The 17,510-nt window shown below is 44.6% G+C and overlaps 1 protein-coding gene across 2 annotated transcripts in view; it reads left to right on the top strand.

The window, feature by feature from the left end:
* The window catches only part of ralylb (RALY RNA binding protein like b), a 132,463-nt gene that overhangs the window by 100,231 nt on the left and 14,722 nt on the right, over nt 1–17,510 (top strand). For both annotated transcript variants that reach the window (XM_085286827.1, XM_085286825.1), the window contains exons 3-5: nt 2,586–2,661; nt 3,706–3,753; nt 5,430–5,608. In XM_085286827.1, coding sequence (XP_085142953.1) covers nt 2,586–2,661; nt 3,706–3,753; nt 5,430–5,608 — 303 coding nt within the window. The remainder of the gene's footprint in view (nt 1–2,585; nt 2,662–3,705; nt 3,754–5,429; nt 5,609–17,510) is intronic.

Here is a 17,510-nt window from a genome sequence, read left to right as displayed (position 1 = left end):
CATCACAAGCCGTTGCTCGATGTGAGGATGTTTGAAGAAAGGAAGTTATTTCACTTTCATGGGCACAGTTTTTGGCTTTTAAATTAGGTTACACCGCAGCGTAGGAAACACCGACACTGAATGAATCTCTGTGATATCCCGTATACTGCATGATAATATTCAGAAGCGAATATTGATTTATTCATACAGAGAGTAAGATAACTTCCTTTTCAACAGTTATGAGCAGATAGCAAAACTGACACAGTATAATTAAGTTGCCAGCAAGTATAAGCACAAAATTAAAGGTTTTCATAGAAGATAGTATCCCACCGAATACAGATACAGACATAATGGAGTAGTTGCTTTCTTAGGAGAGAAAGAAATCACACTTCTACCATTTGTGCTGTAATCTGGCCTTATGTCCTCTATGTTTTCATAGCTGGGCTTGCCACATAGAGACAGACTACAATTAAGTCTGGTCCACACCTGAGGGGAAGCAATACACAGCATTTCACTGACTTTGTGTTGTATGAAGGTGCCTGTTCATCTTTTCTGTCTGCAAGCAACAAACTGAAAAGTGCCTGAGATTTGCAGTGTAGTGGAATGCACTACCAAGAGGGTAAACAATCCAGAACTAAGTTTTTATGAACTGCTGAAACCACACAAACTTTTCTGGAGATTGGCGTATGGGGGGAAAATGTGGACTCCTGTCAGTATTCTTACTTGTGCTGCAAGCTATTGTCAAGTCAAAAACACCAATGCAAGTTTTAAGCTATTATTGTCAGGAATCGCTGTGCGGCAGGCAGGAGTTGGACCCAAAATGCAGGACTCACAGACTCGGGGAGGTGAACTCAAAACACAGCTTTATTTGCTGGGAGAACAAACATACAAACTAGACTAAACTGGGAAACCATAAACTAAGAACTCACAGGGAGATCCACACACAGCATGAGGGACGACGTCACGCCGAACAGAGGGAGACGCAGACAGAAATACACGGAGGGTAAACGAGGAAAGTGGGAACACACGGGGAACACAGGTGACACTGATAATCATAACGAGACAGGGCGGGGTGAACTGAACATGACATGTACGGGCGTGAGAGTCACAAAGTAAACAGGAAGTGCACAGAGGTTCAGACAGGAGGAGAGAGAGCACGGGGAAAACACAGACATAACGGGCTGGGGAAACATGAAACAACCACAAAGGGAGACGAGGGCTCATAAATACATAGAGGGCACACAGGGGGGAGAGAGAGCACGGGGAGAACTTGGACATAATGGGCAGGGGAAACATGGAATAAAACATAAGGAGAGACGAGGGCTCACAGATACACAGAGGGGCACACAGGGGGTAAAAGCCATGAAGGGAAAACACTTAGGGAACAACACAACAGGGCAACTCAGAAAACATGGTCTAAATAAGGAACAAAATACAAACATACAAGAAAACTAAGAACACTGGGCCAACATGGCCCAGGACCATGACAATTATATTGTTGTAAGTTAGGCTAAAGCATCTTATCTGTATTATATTGTGATTTTGATAAAGTCAGAAAGCTGTGAGCCACGCAGTTATTTTTGCTGTTGCTTTAGCTATAGCACAAAGCACAAAGCTCACTTTAGCACATAGCTAACTAGACATGTAGTGCTAAAGTAATCCCCTGATAGAATAAAACCTAATGTTTGTAGGTATTTTTTGTGCAGCTGTATTTCAGTTCGCATTGTTTTCAAAGTATGACATGTTACAACAGACCAGAGTGAACACAATAGCAAAAATGAAATCATGAGATTCTTTTGAGGTTTACAGGACATGTGCTCGCTAACCATGTGGCGTTAACTTGTTTGCCATTTTGGACGCGTGACAATCATGTTGGCAATTTCGGCCTAGACACTGGTTCATTACACTATGTCAACCATTAATTAAATGTTTGTTCCCCCACCGGTTGGTGAGTAGTTGCTGGAGGTTAATGGCAGTTGCTGGGAAATCAGTTGCAAAAGCACCATTCATACAGGCCATAGAGAGAAGTCAGCCACCACCTAGCAACCATCAGTCACTAGGAGAAAAATGTGCATATTTGCTAACTAGTTGGCAAAAACATCCTTGGATTTGCTTTAACTTTCAAAGTTTTATTGCGAGTCGGTTAGTAGTGATTGAGTATTTGCAGTGTGTGCACAATGTCATGCAAGAAATGTGTATAGTTAAGTTCTGTACAATCGGTCGAGACCCCAAATAACAGAGCTTTAAAACATTTTTATTTGATGTTGTTAATTAATTTGTTTGGTCGTGTTTCATTTAAGCTCAGTGTGAGAGTCTCTGCTGCTGTTTTGTTGTGTGTCCTCTGCTGCAGAGGAAGAGGACGAGGCAGCCCACACACAGCGTGTTCTGACCTAAAATTCCTGCAAAGAAAATTTGGACCACACATCGCCAGACAAAGAAACAGATGGATAGTTTTTTTTGGTTTTTTTTAAGAAAAATACTTAAAACTAAAATAAAAATACTTAAATTACACAGTTACAATAGGTGTTCTGTATGTTATTTTAATCCACAGTAAAAACACCCCTTTATGACTGATGACTGAAGACTTTCGCTTTGTCTTTTTACAGACATAAACATGGCCGGGGAGCCCAAGCCATACAGGCCCAAAGCAGGCTCCAAACGGCCGCTCTCAGCTGTCTACAGGTAAGATTTGCCCTTCTTCCAGCATGTTCCTCCTCTGGAAAAGTTTCTTATCATTAATATTAATCATCTTTCACATCCTGCTGCTCCAGCTGATGTAAATGTGCAGTAATATTAAAAATATGAGGATCCCTATTATGTTCGCTTTTTTCCCCCTCGTTCTAATTGAGTTTTAAAACGTCGACTGAAGTTTTTTCAGCACAAGTCTGTAAATCTCGAAGGAGAAACTGTTGTGTAAGCTTCATTAAGCATGACCCTGATTCTCTGCCCCGCACACATCTCCTGGTCACAAACAGATCAAAGCTGCGCTTGTTTACTGCAGACTAATGTGATAGAGGTTTAGGCATGTTTTTTCTGGGAAAGTGTCACTGGGACGCTTTCATTGGCAAAGCTTATACCTTACACTTTTGTGAATTGTTGGTTAGTTTGTTCTTTTTTTTACAGTATTATTACACTAATTTTATTAGTCTTTGCATTGTTTTATCATAGAACCTCATTTGCAATTTATATCTGCAGTAGAAATGAGTCGGGTGTAATATGGTAATTATGGAGCAGGATCCGGAGAAGCAAAAACCAACACTACACTGTTCTAAATCGAAATAGTAATGCATTAATCATTAATACATTAAAATTCCTACGAGAATAGCAGCATTTCAAAACAACTCCTTTTCATCGCTGCTTCTCTTTATTTTATTGCTCTCCCTGAATTCTAAATCAGTTGTCATCCTGAGCGTGCCACATCGATTTTCAGCTCTAGGGTCTTAAAAACTTTTTTTCTTTTTGACTCTGACTGTATTGGCTCTCTCAAACTTTTTGTTGATCTTTTCTCGATCTGTGGTCTTTGCATGTCAGCGTAGCTTAGGCTTACTGCTTAACCTGTGATGGGCTGTAGGCGTCAACTAGAGCATGTCCGTTTGAGTCGGAACAGTTTGTGTTTTATCTGCTTATTTTTGACAGGCTTGAAATGGCTCCTCTTATCATAATCCATCGCATTCTCTCTTTCTCTGTCTTTCTCTGTGCCTTCCTCCCCTTCTGTCTTTCTAATAGTGGTTATGAATTTGATTACGAGTACTACAGGGATGATTTCTACAGCAGGTAGGTACCATTCTTTTTTCTTCTTTTTTTTTTTACCAATATGTGATCAGATGTAACATTTCAGAACATTATACATCACATTATAATTTCTATAGACTCAGTTTAATTGTAACATCTGTCAAGCTTTGCATTCTCACATTAATGTGACATTAGAATGTCACATTAGCTGTGACATTCTCACTATTTTGATGTTGGTCTTTAGCTGTGCATGTTGGCTACACCACGAAAACTGCATTGCTCTGTTACATTGTAGAGGTATTTACAATTTCAGTTTGAAATGCATTCATTGGTCACCTTTAGGTACACCTGTTTAACTACTTATTAAAGCAACTTTCTGACCTGGGTTCAAGCTATGCTTTTCTTTCACCCTAAATACTGTATTATCAAATAAAGGCTAAAACTTCCAAAAATAAATCTTAAAAAAATTGTGTGGTTGTTGGTGCCAGATGGGCTGGTGCATGTAATCCCTGTAGAAATGCTGATCTCCTGGGATTTTCCCAAACAACTGACCCTCGGGTTTACGGAGAAGGGCCAGAAAAAGAGAAAATATCCAGTGAACAGAAATTCTCTGAAAATGCTTTGTTGTAAAAAGCAACAAAGCTTCAGGCTCACTGGAAGGCAACGTTAACTCAAATAAACCCTATTTACAACCAAGATATGCAGAAGAGCATCTCTGAATGTACAGCACATTGAACCTAGATGCAGGTGCACTACAGCAGCAGAAGACCACACTGGGTGCCACTCCTAAGATCAGGAAACTGAGGATATGGTTCTAACACACCCACAAAAACTGGGTTGTAGAAGATTGGAAAGTTGTTGCCTGGTCTGATGTCTTGATTTCTGCTGCAACATTTGAATAGTAGGGTTAGAATCTGGCATGAACAATGTTCAACCCATGAGTCCATCCTGCCTTTCTCGTCATACTTTAGGCCTGAGCATCACTTAAATGCCACAGCCTACTTGAGTATTGTTTATGACCATATAAATGTGTAGAATTCAAAGCTTTGCAGAGCTGTTTTTCTGTGATAATAATTACTATTCACATCTCTTCTGCGTCTTAGCAAATGGGTAGTAAAACAGACTTTGAGACACTTGTCCTGCCTATTAAATTCTATTCACGTTCCCAGACAGGTACACTGAAATAGTCGAGTTGTCGTGCAGACTGAACAGATCAACATGCTGATGAAGAAACACTTGTTTTGTCTCACATTTATCCACCAATGATCAGAGTGCTTATCTGCAGAGACAGTTTCTATTTTCTAAATGTCAAACTTCACATTGAGAGCTGTGACAATCTGGTGTCACCAGGAACAGTCAAAGCTGGCACTTTTATTTGACATTAAGCACCCTCTCAATTTCATCCTCTTATATATGTGAAGGGATTATTTCCATGCATGCAACACACCCTTTAGTGGAACAGAAATGGGGATCTCAGGAAAATTGAACTGGAACATCTGTCTTTTGTTTTACCTGTGCTGTTTGAGAGAAGGAAGTCGAGTGATCCATAGCAAATCTGCCTTCTGATTCAATACTGGAAATAGCGAGAGGGCTGTGGAAAGAAGCAGTGGTGAAATAAATCAAATAACCCTTTAGATGAACATTTGCTGACTGCTATAGGGCCTATGGAAAATGCGTAAGAAGTCAAGTGTAATATTATAGGTTTTTCTTCTCTTGAGGCTTTTTGACTACCACGGCAGAGTGGCCCCCCCACCCAGAGCTGTGATCCCGCTGAAACGCTCCAGGGTGCTCGCTCCCTCCTCCCGCCGTGGGAAGACCTCCTTCCCCATCAAAACATCCTCCTCCTCCTCGTCTTCATCCTCCAGACCTCCCACATCATCCTCCGCCGGAGTGAAATGTACGTAACAAAGGTGCTCTATTGCTCGTCTTGTGTTTACACTGGACCTGTCAGATTTTACTTTATTTTTTATTTTTTTATTTTTTTTACAGAGCACAGCCTAATTACGCTAATGGTATTCTGTCCCTTCTGAATCTGACGGCTTAATGCACATCTCAAAACCATGGCTCAGAGAATAAAGAGCAGTGGCATAATTCAGCTGTGCTCCTTGCGAAGCGCCTCTATAAACAGCTATTTAATTTCACTCTAGCAGCTCAGAGCGAGCCACGCTGCAATGTAGAGCAAAACGCAAATATAATCCCAGCTTTCCAAGCAGTACCCATTCAGCAAACAGTGCTATTCCTGTCACCCAGCATCCATCTGGATCCCGTTTGGTGCTCTGATTAACTGGTGATGCACTATAACGTCCTAAATGTAATTAAAGTGAGATTGGGGCCATCTCTGTGGAGCTGTGGTCAGCTGTGTTTCTCTAAACGTTTGTCTCTATCCGCAGCCTGTGTAATTGGTTACAGTGTTTGTTTCATTGTTGCCTGTCTAGCCAGTGTTATCAGCGAGAGCAGCTTGGTAAGGCCTGTCAGGAGGACCCAGCTGCAGTTGGTATTACAGAGAAGAGCAAAAAAAGAGCATCTCCCATCCTCTTTTTGGACAGAGTCAATGAATTCTCTTCTCTGTCTAAGCAGTGGTGCTGTATGTTTGGGAGACTAATTTGCCCCTGCCAGGACCATGAAAAATCACTGTTTGTATTGATTGTGGCCCAGATAGATTGGACAGAAAAATAAGGTTAGGCTGTCCTGGCAAAATGGTGGGCTAGTGTGGGCAGCTTGAACCACTTGGGCTACTTTACTCGGGGTGGGTTGGGGTGGGAGACAGTCATCAGATGACTGGATTATGAGGATACATGTGTTTTAGGGAGGTCTTTTCACACTTTTGGGTTAACTAATTCCATAACAGAAACCGCAATCTCAAGTGAAAAGTTAAGCTTTAAAATAGTTTGTATTTCCTACTTTAATAACTATTTAATTATTGGTATTTTTCTAGTATTTATTCAAAAAAATAATCCATTTAATTTTTTTGTTATTTTTCGTATTGAAAATGGCATTGATTATTTTTCTGGGTAGTGGTATTGAGTTTAAAATTATGTATAATAATAATCCTAGTTTGTGCAAATAAATCAAAATGAAATTTGTAAATCCTGATAATAAAAAACATGTAGCAGCCTGGTAGCTTTTAAAATAGTAACTGAAAAAAATAGTAAGCTTCAAATTTCAATCACGTATACCAAAGATCAAGAGAGTGGTGAATACCGTGATTTTGACTTTTCTACTTTTTGGATTTGAAGCTGGGGAAGCTCAAATCAAGCCGTTTATTTGTATACAGCCATGTTCACCACTGTCACAAGGTTTAGCAAAACAGTGTTGGACTGTTGGATGAGTGAAAATGACCACAAAAGGCACGGCGCTGCCCTGAAAACCTTGCGATTGCTTTTGTGATTGACAGATTTCCACTGTTGCCCGTAGTTTGCACAGAAGATGCCAACTTCTCTACAAACACTAGCTAATTACCCTGTTAGCAAAGTGAAATTTTAAATGGAAAGTGTTCAACTTCACAGTAAAAGTTGTGCCTTTCGTTTGCAACCAACACCTTTCAAACTACAGATAACCATGAGAATCTGCTAGTGACCAAAACAATCTTGCAATTGTACCTATTGACAGTCAGCAACCTTCAGAAACTACTCACCTGGTCTATAGACCTGTATGACTGAGGCATAAGAGGATAAGGCATGAGGTGAGAGGAATATTAAAGTGTCTGGATTTAAATTCTGTGTATATGCTCTTCAATTTTACAGTTAAAGGATGTAAAGAATCACTTATAGGTGTCTCACAGTAGGCTGTGTTGCTGGCAGAAGTACGACCCAAACGCGACGGGGTATACTAAAAGCTGGTTTTATTAAACTAAAACAAAGTACGAAATACAAGAATACCAAAACTAGGAAAATCAAACATTTGTTTCAGTGAGGGACACAACCACAAGAGACGACACAACAAAGAACAAAAGGATACTCCGACAATGTATACGCACCAGGTAATTAGAGAGATGGGAAACACCGGGGAACACAGATGAATGGAATCAGACTAACGAGACGAGGGGAAGCAAAACTTAACACAAGAGACAAGAGATGAAGGACTATCAAAATAAAACAGGAAGTAACAAACACTCAGACCAGGACTGAGACATGGGAACTTGACAGTGACAGGAGATAAACATGGAGACATTAAACACTGACTGAGGAGATAGAAAGGAAACACAAATGATGCTAACTAAAGGTTACACACCCTGATGAGGAATACAGACTGGAAACAAACAATCAGAATGAACGTAATCAGACAAGAAACATTGAACAATAAATCTAGATAACAAAACTCAGATGCACCACAGATTAAAAAAAAAACTCAATAGCAATGATACAAAAACCAAATGTTACAAAAATAACCTTGTTGTTAAGTGTTTGGAGTGTACTGATCAAAGCAGGCTAGTACAGCAACAATGTAATCAATACAAAAACTTCAGCAAATCCTGTTCACTACAAGTCACATTATCATTGCATTACATTGCGAGAGCACATTGCAGATTTTCTTAACATCCCATAGACACATGAACCAAATAATCTAACATTTTAAACTATATTCCTGCTGTTTCATTTTTTTATCACAATGCGTTTTGCACAAACAAATCCCCAAGAAACTGGAGCTGCTGTCACTGGAGGAAATCGTGTAATCACTATAATAAACCTTATGTTGTCATGTAGCGCGTGTTGTCTGCGTTAAGAAGATATTTATAATATTTAATAGGCACAGACATTTGAAGGATTAAGGCTTGATTGGCTGTGCTGGCGACAACTTGAATGAATGAAGCCTTTGGATTCTGTACTGTGTTCATCTTCCACTCTCAGCCCTCTCTTCTAAAGCCACTCTTTCTTTCACTGAATCCAGCTCCTCCAATGGGAAAAATTTCATGTTTTCCTACCCTTTTATAAGAACACACTAAAAATCTTTGGGTTTCAGACTGTCGTTCTGCCTGAGCAAGACATTTCAGAATGTCACCGCAGTTTCTAGTATCAGGGTTTTTAATTAATTCTTCTTTGTGTTCTATTTTGCATGTAAAACTAAGGTTAAAAAAACAGCTAGTCTAAGAGTGACAGTGGGAACTTACACTGCCGAGAACAGCCAAAATTGTGACACTTTCAAACTGAACACTTTGGGTGAGGATTTAACTGGATACCATCCTAAATAATTAAACAAACCAAGCACCAAGTCCATGTGGGAATGTACATTAGTGAGTCAAAGGAGCTTGCAAAGAAAAGCGTCTGGACTTCTTTAAGTTACTTGAAGACGTTTCATCTCTAGTGAAACACTACACTAGTGAGCTTACTTCAGTTTTACTGAATACTTACAAATATGTGGTTAAAAAGAGGTACATGTGTTCCAGAAAAATCACTGTTTTCCAGTATTAAAACTAACGGATTATGTCCTAAAACCCAGTAAATGACATCAGCATCACCAACCCTAAAACTCTTTGTCCAGTTTAATCTTCATAGACCAGTGATTCAAGAGAGTCTCACTATCCCCAAGATAAAACGTCTGCCGTTCATCATGAGGTCCTAAAATTAGACCCATTACTCATTCCCTAAATCTTTCCTGATGCTTATTAAATAACAATGGCTTTTTTCCCCAGCCTTTTCCTTTAACTCCAGCTATCTAAAGATGCTGCGCTGATGATACAATGTTGGATTAGGACGGGCATGTTTTCTCTCTGCAGCTTATGCGCCTGATAGCACAAAAGGAAAAAAGGCCTGGAGGCCGCGATAAATTAGAAACTGTTCCACATTTTCTTATCATCAAAGGACGACGAGAAAGCTGCCCAGAGTGAGCTCAGATAACGTTGGAATAGGGAAGTGGGTGGTATATGTGTGTCTAGTCATCGATGTTGGTTTGCACAAATGGAAGGAGGTAAAGCCGAGAAGGAGATAGAGATACCTCAGTTTGTGCCCTGTAGAGATATGATTGCGTATCTACTGTTCCCCCTTTTTTTTACATTCAGAAAGATCAATTTTCTGCTCTTTCACAGATTTTAGGTTGCTTTACAAAACAAGATGAGAATAGGTGTTGGGATTTCCTGACACATTACTTATTTAATGCTTCCAATGTGTCACCATGGGCTCTCACTCTTTTTCATGGACACATTAATCATACCGCGTCGATTCAAAGAAAGCACACAATGACAAATATTGTGTAGTGTGAATTGGATCCTACTGGAGGGAGAGTTGTAGTGTTTGTTTTTCAGCACGAATTCTGGTGACAGATTAAAAAGTCTTTTTTGGGGGGAATCTAGTTTACCACGAGGTAAAATGTCAGGATTTTGTATTTTTTGTTATTATCACGCACTGACATCTTCTCTAAGTGTAGGTGTTTATGTTTTATGCATTAGTTCAGATCGTTCAAAGTAGCTGGTAGACTGGATGGGCTTTGCGTTGTGATGGCATGTGGGCGTAAATGTACATCACAGGAGCCAACTTAAAGAGCCACATGCAGACAATGATAACCAGACAAGCTACTTTTTGATTTAGCGTGCCTCTCCTGTCTCTGGTTTTTCCATTTGAAGCTTTACAGGAATTCGTGGGTGTGTTTACAGAGCGCTCATCCGTCCTCTTTCCAGCCCTGACAGAATCTGATAGGTGTCAAAAAGAATTTTATGTTTTCTTCTCAACTTCTGGTGTCTGTTTTTTCCCCCCCCTCCTCTCAAAAGATGACACATTTCAGCTTCAGAGGGGTAAGGAATGAGATTATCTTATTACTGTTTGGTCTAAATTCTTTAATCTGCTCAGTTCAAGCTGCTGAGGAGTACACCCTCATTTCAGCAGCCGTGAGACGGACCAGATTGAATTGGTTATGACGTTGAGTTTTTATTTATTTATTTTTATTCTGCAGTTGTTATTTCCATATGACATATCAAGGTTGAGACTCAAACTTTGACATGATAGAGTTACACTTCATTTACTCCAACGTCAGCTGTGTATTGTGGAGAGAACACTTAGACCCCGGGCGAAGCAGGTAGGGGAGAGCAATTATTTATAAGGCAGTAAACAGAAGCTGTGGGAGGGAAAATTGTGCCGCCTGTTTCTCATGCGGCTCTATAAGTGAAGCAACGATCACGCAACTGTGAGTGTGTGAAATGCAAAAGTGGCTTTGAAACACACTGATATCGTTTGAAGGCTTTTTTGTTTGTTTACCTTACGAGCAGAAGTATTCATTTTAGCCTACTTAATTCAAAAGTACCGTTTCGTGTTATGACACAGGCCTCTGACTGTTTATGAAATAATGTGAAGTTGTGCGCATGCATAAACTAAACTTGTATGGATTCAACTGTGAATAAGTTGCAGTTTTACTAATGAATCTGTAGTAAGATAAAATACATGAATGCATGTCAGGGAAAAGAGGGACCCAGGCGCGGTTCTTGCTCACAGAAACACAGTGCGTTTATTTACAGTGAAACAGACAAGTCCAACAATCCATTCAAAAGTGCAATTTTCCAATCGTGCTCGTCCCTTGCTCCCAGTGCGTTCCGTGTAGTAACTCCCTTAGTGTGTGTGCTCCCCAACTCGCTTCTCCGCTCGCCCCTCCTGGAGGAAGAAGGAAAATCCAGCGTTAGCCACACGCTAGCCGAATAACACACTCACACTGCTCGCACAGACTATACCAGTTCGGAGTAATAATCCCACGTCGACTGTCGCCGTGAGTCCAGGTTAAATACCCCTTTCTAGCCTGGAGGAATGATTACCAACCACTGGTCAGGTAATCAGCTGCAGGTGGGCCGGCAACAGTGAAGAGGGACTCCCAATGACGACAGTCGCCAGGACACGCCTCTCCCACGGCACGCACTTCCGTAAACAACCCCGAGGGCCAGGGAGGGAGAAGCAAATACATATACAGAAAACATAAACACAAGCAGGGTCGTCCGGAAAGGGCCGTCCAACCGTGACAGTACCCCCCCTCTAATGGGAGCCTCCGGGCGACCTGGCAAACTTGTCCGGATGCCGGCGGCGGAATTCTCTCACCATGCGATGATCGAGAATGGCAGACCGCGGCACCCAAGAACGTTCTTCCGGACCGTACCCCTCCCAATCCACCAAAAACTGAAAGCCCCTACCGCGGCGCCGGGCATCCATTATGCGAGTAATGGAATACGCCGGGGCGCCGTCGATAATCCGGGTGGGTGGCGGGGGCCCAGGGGGCGGGCACAAAGGGCTGGTCCGGACGGGCCTAACCTGAGAAACATGGAAGACGTTATGTACCTTCATAGCAGGCGGAAGGGCCAGCCGGACCGTCACCGGGTTCAGGACCTCCTGGATGGCAAAGGGGCCAAGAGACCGAGGGGCCAATTTCTTGGACTCAGTCCAAAGAGGGATGTGCTTGCTGGAGAGCCACACCCGCTGGCCGACCTGATAATCCGGAGCAGGAGTGCGGCGGCGATCCGCCAATGCCTTGTTCCGCTCGGCCGTTCTCAGGAGTGCTGCGCGCGTGGCCCGCCAGACCCGACGACAGCGCCTAAGGTGGTGCTGGACCGAGGGAACCGCCAGCTCTCCCTCAGAGATGGAGAGGAGAGGGGGTTGATACCCCAGCGACGCCTCGAAGGGCGAGAGTCCAGTCGCTGATGACGTGCTGGCGTTGTGGGCATACTCCACCCAGGCCAACTGCTCGCTCCAGGTCGCTTGGTTCGATGATGCGACGCAACGCAACATGGCCTCCAGCTCCTGATTGGCCCTTTCGGTCTGACCATTAGTTTGGGGGTGGAACCCGGAGGACAAACTGACCTGAGCTCCCAATTCTGCACAGAACTCCTTCCAAACCCGCGAGGTGAACTGAGGGCCACGGTCGGAAACGATGTCCTGGGGTATGCCGTGGAGCCGAAACACATGCTGCGTCAGTAACTGGGCTGTCTCCAAGGCAGAAGGGAGCTTGGGCAGAGCAATGAAGTGGGCAGCCTTGGAAAAACGGTCAATAATGGTTAGAATGGAGGTGTTACCTGCAGAGGGAGGCAAGCCGGTGACGAAGTCCAGGGCGATGTGCGACCATGGGCGTTTTGGAGTGGGTAACAGTCGCAGGAGGCCAGAAGCAGGCGAGTTGGTGGTTTTGTTCCGTGCGCACACCGGGCATGCCGCAACATAGTTCTGGACATCGAGAACAAGAGAGGGCCACCAAAACAAACGTCGTAGAAAGGAGACAGTGCGATTTTTACCTGGGTGGCACGAAAACTTGGCAGTATGTGCCCAGTGAATGACCTGACTACGCGCTGTGGCCGGAACATATAGTCTCCCTTTCGGGCCCGTGCCAGGGTCGGGCTCCTGTCGCTGGGCGTCCCTGACCACCTTTTCAATCTCCCATGTTAGTGCACCCACAATGCAGGTGGGGGGCAGGATGGGTTTTTCCTTCTCGTCCTCATCGGTCACGGGTGCGAACTGGCGCGACAACGCGTCTGGCTTAGTGTTCCTAGAACCGGGCCTGTAAGTAATGGAGAAGTGAAAACGAGTAAAAAATAAGGCCCACCTGGCTTGTCGGGCGTTGAGGCGCTTGGCTGCCTGGAGATACGCCAGATTTTTGTGGTCCGTCCACACCACGAAAGGCTGCTCAGTGCCCTCCAGCCAATGTCGCCATTCCTCAAGGGCCCACTTGATGGCGAGCAACTCCCGGTCGCACACGTCGTAATTTCTCTCGGCCTGAGACAACCTGCGGGAGAAGAACGCACAGGGATGCAACTTGCCGTCGATCCGTTGGGAGAGAACCGCCCCCACGCCCGAATCGGACGCGTCCACCTCGACGACGAAAGGCCGGCCGTGGTCCGCCTGGACGAGGACCGGAGCCGAGGAAAACAGGTGCTTGAGCCGATCAAACGCTTGCTGGGCTGCGGAGGACCACTGGAAAGACAACTTAGGAGAAGTTAGGTTGGTTAGAGGAAGGGCTACCTTGCTGAAATCCCTGATAAAGCGGCGGTAGAAATTGGCGAAGCCCAGGAACCTCTGCACCTCCTTGCGGGTCTTGGGAATAGGCCATTCCACTACGGCTTTGACTTTGGCCGGGTCAGCTCGCAAACGCCCCTGTTCCACAATGAAACCCAGAAAAGAAACAGTTTCCACATGGAACTCACATTTCTCCGCTTTCACAAAAAGGCGGTTCTCCAATAGGCGCCGTAGAACCAGACGTACATGGTTGATGTGCTCAGTCTGCGACCTGGAAAAAATCAGAATGTCATCCAGATACACGAAGACAAAATGGTTAATAAAGTCCCTGAGCACATCATTAATCAGGGCCTGGAAGACCGCAGGGGCGTTAGTGAGACCGAAGGGCATCACTAAGTATTCGAAGTGCCCCAGGTGGGTGTTGAAAGCCGTCTTCCACTCGTCACCCTTGCGGATGCGAACCAGATGATAGGCACTCCGAAGATCCAGTTTGGTGAACAGGACTGCCCCCTGTAATAGTTCGAATGCCGAGGCCAGCAGGGGGAGTGGATATTTATTCCTAACAGTGATCTTGTTCAGCCCTCAAAAGTCAATGCAGGGACGCAGGCTCTTATCTTTCTTCTTTACAAAGAAGAATCCTGCTGCTAAAGGCGAAGTAGATGGGCGAATAATACCTGCGACCAGAGACTCCGTTATGTAGCATTCCATGGCCTCGCGTTCCGGTTTAGACAGACTGTAGAGCCGACTTGCTGGCAGGGGAGCGCCTGGGAGTAGGTCGATTCCACAGTCGTAAGGCCGATGTGGAGGCAAAGACAACGCCTTACTTTTGCTGAATACCTGGCCGAGGTCGTGGTAGTCGGCGGGCACCAAGGAAAGGTCGGGGGGTGAGGAGCTTTTCGCAGAGGCGGTCCCAGGATTGTCCGGGACAGCGGCAAGTAAACATTGTTCATGACACCGCGTGCTCCAGCCAGTTACACACCCTTTGGCCCAGTCGATTTGGGGGTTGTGATGTTGGAGCCAAGGAAATCCCAGTACCAGTGGGGTGTGGGGGGCTTTGAATACCAACAAACTGATTTTCTCAGAGTGATTTCCCGAAATAATGAGTGTAACCTCCTGAGTGCGATGTGTGACGGAGGCTAGATGGCCGCCATTTAAGGCTGAGACCTTCAGGACCTCTGGAAGGGGAAGTAGGGGCAGGCCTAAGATGTTGGCTAACTCCTCGTCTAGGAAATTTTGTTCAGAACCAGAGTCAATGAGTGCGCAGCAGGAGTGAGTGAGGGAGTGAGACATTAATTTAGCAGGGCAGCTGAGGTGAGGGAACACTTTTGTTGTGGCGCCCGCCAGTATCCCCACAATTACTGACGGGCCGACTCTTTTACTCGGTCTGGGCAGGAGTCAACAAAATGTCCTCTTTTTCCACAAAGAAAGCACTCACCAGTCCGTTGTTTGCGCCCCAGTCTAGAGGAGGAAAGCTTGGCTCCGCCGAGCTGCATGGGTTGCTCTTCATCCCCGTGTTGCTCCTCCTCACTTCTCCACATCAGAGTAGGAAGGTCCCTAGATGTACCCGTGCCCCCAGCAGGCCGCCGACCATCCCCGGCTCTTCTGCCGAACTCCCGCATGTGGTCGTCTAAGTTAATACACATATTGATTAGAGCAGACAAAGCTTTAGGCAGTTCCTTGGTTGCTAACTCACGCTTAATATTCTCATTAAGGCTGTTGAGGAAGGCTCCACGGAGTGCTTTCTCCTCCCAGCCCGACTCCTCCGCCAGGATCCAGAACTCCACGGAAAAGTCAGCAACACTCCTCCTACCTTGCTTCAGAGAAAACATGCGATGACCTGCAGCATCCGAGCTAGCGCCTTTATCAAACACACAGCGAAACTTGCTGAGAAAGACGTCATATGACACAGAGGGCTGGGTATTTAAAACTGCCTGAGCCCATTGAAGCGCCCGCCCAGTCATAAGTTGCACCAAATAAGCGATTTTAGCAGAATCAGAGGCAAAGGCACAAGGTTGCTGTCTAAACACAAGAGAGCATTGCGTCAAAAAACCCCGGCTCCTCCCCAACTCGCCGTCAAATTTTTCGGGTGCGGGGAGTGAGTACTCCCGCTGCCGCGGTGGAGGTGAAGGAGGAAGCGGCCAGGCTGCCGCGGCTTCCAGCGAAGGGGCGGGCTGCGTTGGAGCCGTATTAGGTGAGGAAATCAACATACCTTTAAGCTCTGTCATGGCTTGCAGAAGCGCGGTTTGTTCCTTTGAAACGTGCTTCAGCATTTCCTCGTGTCGCTCCAAAACCTCCGCTTGGATAGACAGCTGGCGTGAAGCAGAATCCGCTGGGTCCATGGTGGTGGGATTATTCTGTCAGGGAAAAGAGGGACCCAGGCGCGGTTCTTGCTCACAGAAACACAGTGCGTTTATTTACAGTGAAACAGACAAGTCCAACAATCCATTCAAAAGTGCAATTTTCCAATCGTGCTCGTCCCTTGCTCCCAGTGCGTTCCGTGTAGTAACTCCCTTAGTGTGTGTGCTCCCCAACTCGCTTCTCCGCTCGCCCCTCCTGGAGGAAGAAGGAAAATCCAGCGTTAGCCACACGCTAGCCGAATAACACACTCACACTGCTCGCACAGACTATACCAGTTCGGAGTAATAATCCCACGTCGACTGTCGCCGTGAGTCCAGGTTAAATACCCCTTTCTAGCCTGGAGGAATGATTACCAACCACTGGTCAGGTAATCAGCTGCAGGTGGGCCGGCAACAGCGAAGAGGGACTCCCAATGACGACAGTCGCCAGGACACGCCTCTCCCACGGCGCGCACTTCCGTAAACAACCCCGAGGGCCAGGGAGGGAGAAGCAAACACATATACAGAAAACATAAACACAAGCAGGGTCGTCCGGAAAGGGCCGTCCAACCGTGACAATGCAATTATTCTAGTGTTCCAACTTTGGGATCATTTACACAACTCTAAGCTACATTTTTACTGGGAAGGTAAAATCTTTTTCTTTTCATCTATTCTCTATTCCTCTGTTGGAAGCTGTTAATGCTTAATGTGAATGAGGTACAAAGTCTCAGTTGATTGGGTTGAGTTAGATTTGTTGAATTTATAAGAACTGTCGATTTTCAGTACTTTCCTGGAAAGAGAGACAGAGAATTTAATTAAATGTGTTTAATATTCTTGACACGCTTAGCTGCTAATGGATGTCTAAGAGTTGTTGTAGAAACAGTGCGATGCGTCTCAGCTCGTGGCCTTCATCGGGGTCGTTGATGGCTCCTTTTTTGTCTCCGAATTTTTCTCACTCTTTGAAAAGCAATTAGTCTATCTGTTATAGACATGCAGTCAGCTCCTTAAATGTTTGGGCAATTACTTGATTTTTGTGATTTCACGTCTGTTACACCACCATAGTGGATTGAAACTCAAAGAGTCAAGAAATGCAAACTTTTAGCTTCAATTCAAAGGGTTTAATAAAAGTATTACATTACCTTTTTTCTCAGGCTCAAAAGTAATTTGACAGTAGACTGACAAACGGTTTTATTGCCAGGTGAGGTCTGTTCCCTTGTCGTTCAGCAATAAAAATAGGCTGATAAACAACCTAGAGTTTATTCAAAGTGTTGAATTTGCTTTTGGTAGCTGTTCACTGGAGCTCTCAATATGAGGTACAAAGGGTTGTCAGTCAAAGTGAAGGAGGCCATCATCAGACTAACAAACACAAACCAATCACAGTGACAGCAAAAACGTTAGCAGTGGCCAAAAGCACTAGCCAGCTCATCAACACCAAAGCTCCTCAAGTACAAGAATGGAAATGTGTCTTTGATTGCCATGAGGGGTCCAATCCTTGTGTGAGAAAATTACTTCGCTTGATCCTCAGTAATTATTTTCCTTAAGAGTTTATGGTATC

The sequence above is a fragment of the Mchenga conophoros genome, linkage group LG9 (genome assembly GCF_057382185.1).
Source record: "Mchenga conophoros isolate Kocher_MC1m ecotype Shallow Benthic linkage group LG9, M_conophoros_male_GT1.1, whole genome shotgun sequence".
Classification (NCBI taxonomy): Eukaryota; Metazoa; Chordata; class Actinopteri; order Cichliformes; family Cichlidae; genus Mchenga; species Mchenga conophoros.
The sequence above is the reverse complement of the archived record's forward strand: the minus strand, read 5'-3'. Positions and strand labels throughout refer to the sequence as shown.